This window comes from Triticum dicoccoides, chromosome 2A (assembly GCF_002162155.2).
Source record: "Triticum dicoccoides isolate Atlit2015 ecotype Zavitan chromosome 2A, WEW_v2.0, whole genome shotgun sequence".
Taxonomy (NCBI): Eukaryota; Viridiplantae; Streptophyta; class Magnoliopsida; order Poales; family Poaceae; genus Triticum; species Triticum dicoccoides.
This window is the reverse complement of record NC_041382.1, coordinates 559,134,185-559,138,205: the sequence shown is the minus strand read 5'-3', so window position 1 is coordinate 559,138,205 and position 4,021 is coordinate 559,134,185. Positions and strand designations below refer to the sequence as shown.

Sequence of the window (4,021 nt, the reverse complement as noted above, 5' to 3'; positions counted from 1 at the left end):
GGGGCACGCGTGGATTAAAAAAGGACGGCCTCCCCTAGCTTCCACTCACTGGCGCATGGATCCCGCTGTAGGTAGCCGCAATAAATATGACCGCGTGTGATGGTTGGTCAGTCGACATGTGAGGCCGGAACGGATACAAAGGAGACGCGCGGCGTGTCTGTAACCGGCGTTGAGGACGGTTTGGGATATATCGACGCACCCGTACACTAGGGGCATCCCATAACTTTCAGTTTTCAGTGCAAAAATAGACTCGTACCCGAGAGTATTATTGCTGATCTTCCTACCAAGTACCGACACCAAAAGAGTCACAACATCCAGGAGAACGGTCACTCGACTGAAGTTGCCTAAACAGCGATGCCCATCCTTGGGTCGACCAGCTCTAGCTAGAAGGAGAACTTGAACACCATGTCATGCTTGTACGCCGCCAGGCCAGGCCTCACGATCTGCGACGGGAACTCCGGGTGGTTGACGGCGTCGGGGAACCCCTGCGTCTCGAGGCACAGCGCGCCGTACTGCCCGTACACGCTGCCGCCCTTCCCCTTGACGTCCTGGAGGAAGTTGCCGGTGTAGAACTGCACGCCGGGCTGGTCCGCCCACAGCTCCAGCGCGCGCCCGGACGCGCCGTCCCGGACGGCCGCCACCTTGCGCAGCGCGCGCGCGTCGCCGTCGACCACGTAGTTGATGTCGTAGCCGTAGATGGTGCTGCCGTTGCTGCTGCCGCCGACGACCTGGCGGAGGTGCTCGCGCACGGCGGTCGGCGCCCGGAGGTCGTAGGGCGTGCCGGCCACGGGCGCCAGCTGCCCCGTCGGGATGAGCGTGGCGTCCACGGGCGTGTACCGGGCCGCGAAGAGCTGGACCGTGTTGCCCAGGACGTCGCCGCTGCCCTCCCCGCCCAGGTTCCAGTACGTGTGCTGCGCCAGGTTCACCGGCGTGGCCTTGTCCAGCGCCGTCGCGTTCATGCGCACGCTCAGCACGTACGGGCTCGACAGCTCGTACGTCACGTACACGTCCAGGGCCCCGGGGAACCCTGCAATTCACAGAGACAAAATTGTAAACTTTCTACGGGCTCAATTGCACCGCGCATGCACGAACGGTTTGCAGCGTTTGTAGAAAAGATAAGAGCAAACACATTTGCAACTACTTTTTTTTCTTTACTAGATTCTCGGCGTGCACGATGCCATTCTGCCGTCAAGATGGTCATGATCTTGGACTGTTGTGTTGGATAGCAAAAAGAGAGGGGGAAAGGAAGCACCCAACCGAGCAAGATAATCAATCATGTCAAGTGGATGATGCACATACAGGTCCACATGAAGGCATGATGGTGTGGTCACTGCTGCTTGATAGATGATCTTGGGCGGATATTTGCCTCGGCCAGTTTTTTTTTTTCATTTAAAAGCGGAAGAATATCTTCAGGTATTTGCGTCGTTAGATGCACACTGCAAAAATTTGCTATGAAGTACTCCCTCCGTAAACTAATATTTAGTGATCTAAACATTCTTATGTTAGTTTACAGGGGGAGTACTATATATTCCTGTTCTTAAGGAACCTAGCTTGCATCCTGTGCTCTGGATCTTCTGAAATGTGAGTTTGACCGCTACTCTTCATGATGGGGTCTAATGATTTCTAGGTTTGTTTTGGTTATACTACTGTATTACACTAGAATCATGTCTGATGTTTCAGCTCTTAAATTGCCATAGATGAGTACAACACACAAGGTCAGTGGTCAAATATGCAGTAGCAGTGATCCAGATTTTCTTCAGATTTGCTCAATAGTACATGAAAGTGACCGATATTTGAAGATCAGGAAAACAAAAAAGCACTACAAATCTAGACTAAATAATCGTTACCTTGTTCTCCGTCGAAGCTATGATAGTACAGTGTGATGTGTGGGGAGTCACCACCACTGACATATTCCTTCACCGTCCATATAACCTTGCTGAAGCCCCTATGGCCACCTGAGCAAGAGCAAGATAAATAAATAACTTGTTTGTCTGTATATATTACCATGAGTTTGCTTCACAGATTAACATAGATATCTAAACTGTGGAGCATACATACCATGAAGTGCGTTCTTGCCATCGTTGGCATATAGGTGGTAGACTTTTCCATCGAGCACGAAGCGCGCCTTGGCAACCCTGTTGGCTACTCGTCCAACCAGCGCTCCAAAGTAACTGGATCCGTTCTGAATGGCAAGATTCGTCAGAAAACCAGTCAAGCAAAGTGTTAAAATTTACCATTTGAGTTTGAGGAGATAATTCGATGCAATTAATCACTCTGAACTGTCATTCTCTGATTGCATGCAAAATTTTCCTTTTGAAAAGGATGGGGTAACTTTTTCAACAAGCTCGTGTGACTAAATTGTAACCTTATTTGACATGGAGAAGTGAAGCTTCCCCAAAAGAAACTTGATGGAAGAAAACTTAAAAAAGTGGAGGATAAGTTAATGGTGGTCAAGACCGGCATCACATGGTGAGGTTGTCACTTGTCCTTTGCGTGGTCATATGCTATTTTCACGGGTAACATGGCCACTGGTATAGCTCATAGAATGGCATCCAGCTAGTCGCTTTACATGTTTTGTTATGTAACTTTGCCACACCGGTGTCGTCCACGCAAGTCAGGCGTGGCGATTGCAACATAGTTTGTGTGCTGATTGTTTTCTAGTACCCCTCCCTCCCAAATAAGTGACCTGGTTTTAGTTCAAGAGGGAGTGTGTCTTAACAGGTGGACCACCTTGTCTGGAAAATTTTAACTCGCAATATTGAAGCCGGCGAGACGGATTCTAAATGAATTGATGAGCTTGATACTTCCCTGCCGTTTCGAAATGCAAAAAAATAATCTACAATTAAGATGAATGTATCTTCTTTCCTAGATAGAAAAATGTACTCCGTATTGTCTGTACGTTACGCTGTTCTACAATCTACACCAATCTAGGATGCCAAAACTGAAGAATACTAATCAGTAAAGAAGAGTGGGTTTATGGATGAGAATGATCGAGTGTGTGAACTTACAACATATTCACCGATGGTGTCATAGCCAAGGACAACATCACCCAAATTCCCTGACAGAGAAAAAGAAAAGCTCAGGCAGAATTCCTTCCTGATGGCGGGCACAAAAGCATCGCAAGATCCAAGAACATGAAGCATAGCGAAATCCCAAGACACACCTTTGGAATCCGGAAAGACGACGGAGGTGACGGTTGCGCCCCAGTTGGTGACCTTGGCAGAGAAATCTCCCTTGCTGAGCTCGTAGACGCCGACCATCTTCCTCCCGGCCGCATTGGCGCCGGGGGCGAAGCACGCGAGGCACACCGCCGCGAGAAGAAGAAGCAGCGGTGCTCCGGCCATTGCTGCAAGCTGCGAGAGGAAGACGAAGAGAGGAGGGGCGGGCCACTGGGTGGGTGTGCAGACCAGTTGCTCGTGGGCGGATATGTGGTCAGAGTGTCAGGCATATAAAGCGCAGCGCATGGATGTGATGGTGGCGTGGTGACAAATCTGGAGTGGCTGTTTCCCCCTCGGTTTCTGCTCCCGAGGCCCCGTAGTCCATAGAAATGTCACGGCTTTGTCTTTGTCCTGTGCTCCGCGTGCGTCCCCTGGCGAGACTCGCTCCTCTCGTCTCGCCGTGCCCGTCCAGCGCTGGCGCCGATGGGATGGGTGTGTGAACGGCGAGCCGGAATATTTGGATGCTCTCCTTCCTCTATGATTACCGACGATTTGGCACTTGAACGTGTACACTAACCGGCATCGTGTTTGTTTGTTGCATACGCAGAGTGGCGCACGTTACGTAACGACGGTGGGAGTGGGATTATTGATGCGGAGAGCAAGGAGAAGCATCGTGGCGAATGGGTCGTGCGGTCGCATCCGCTGGAGTCTGCAGCGCTGTGGGGCAGGGGTGATAATCTGCCGGCGACGTCCGACTCGGGGGAGAACGGGTTTCTCACTTGAGAGTGATACGGTGCAGCGTCTTCTCGGGCGAGATTCGCCTCCGATAAGCGCCTCAAGTAGTTTTTTGTTCTTACCTAGGC

The 4,021-nt window shown here is 51.0% G+C and overlaps 1 protein-coding gene across 1 annotated transcript; it reads right to left on the bottom strand.

Moving 5' to 3' along the window:
* Positions 1-154: 154 nt before the first annotated feature.
* Positions 155-3,536, bottom strand: LOC119355363 (galactose mutarotase-like). Its single transcript, XM_037622154.1, has 5 exons — positions 3,164-3,536; positions 3,009-3,058; positions 2,059-2,182; positions 1,848-1,955; positions 155-1,027 (listed from the first exon to the last, which is right to left on the bottom strand). Exons 1-5 carry the CDS (start codon positions 3,342-3,344, stop codon positions 384-386), a joined length of 1,107 nt encoding a protein of 368 aa, XP_037478051.1. The 5' UTR covers positions 3,345-3,536; the 3' UTR covers positions 155-383.
* Between the last annotated feature and the right edge of the window lie 485 nt (positions 3,537-4,021).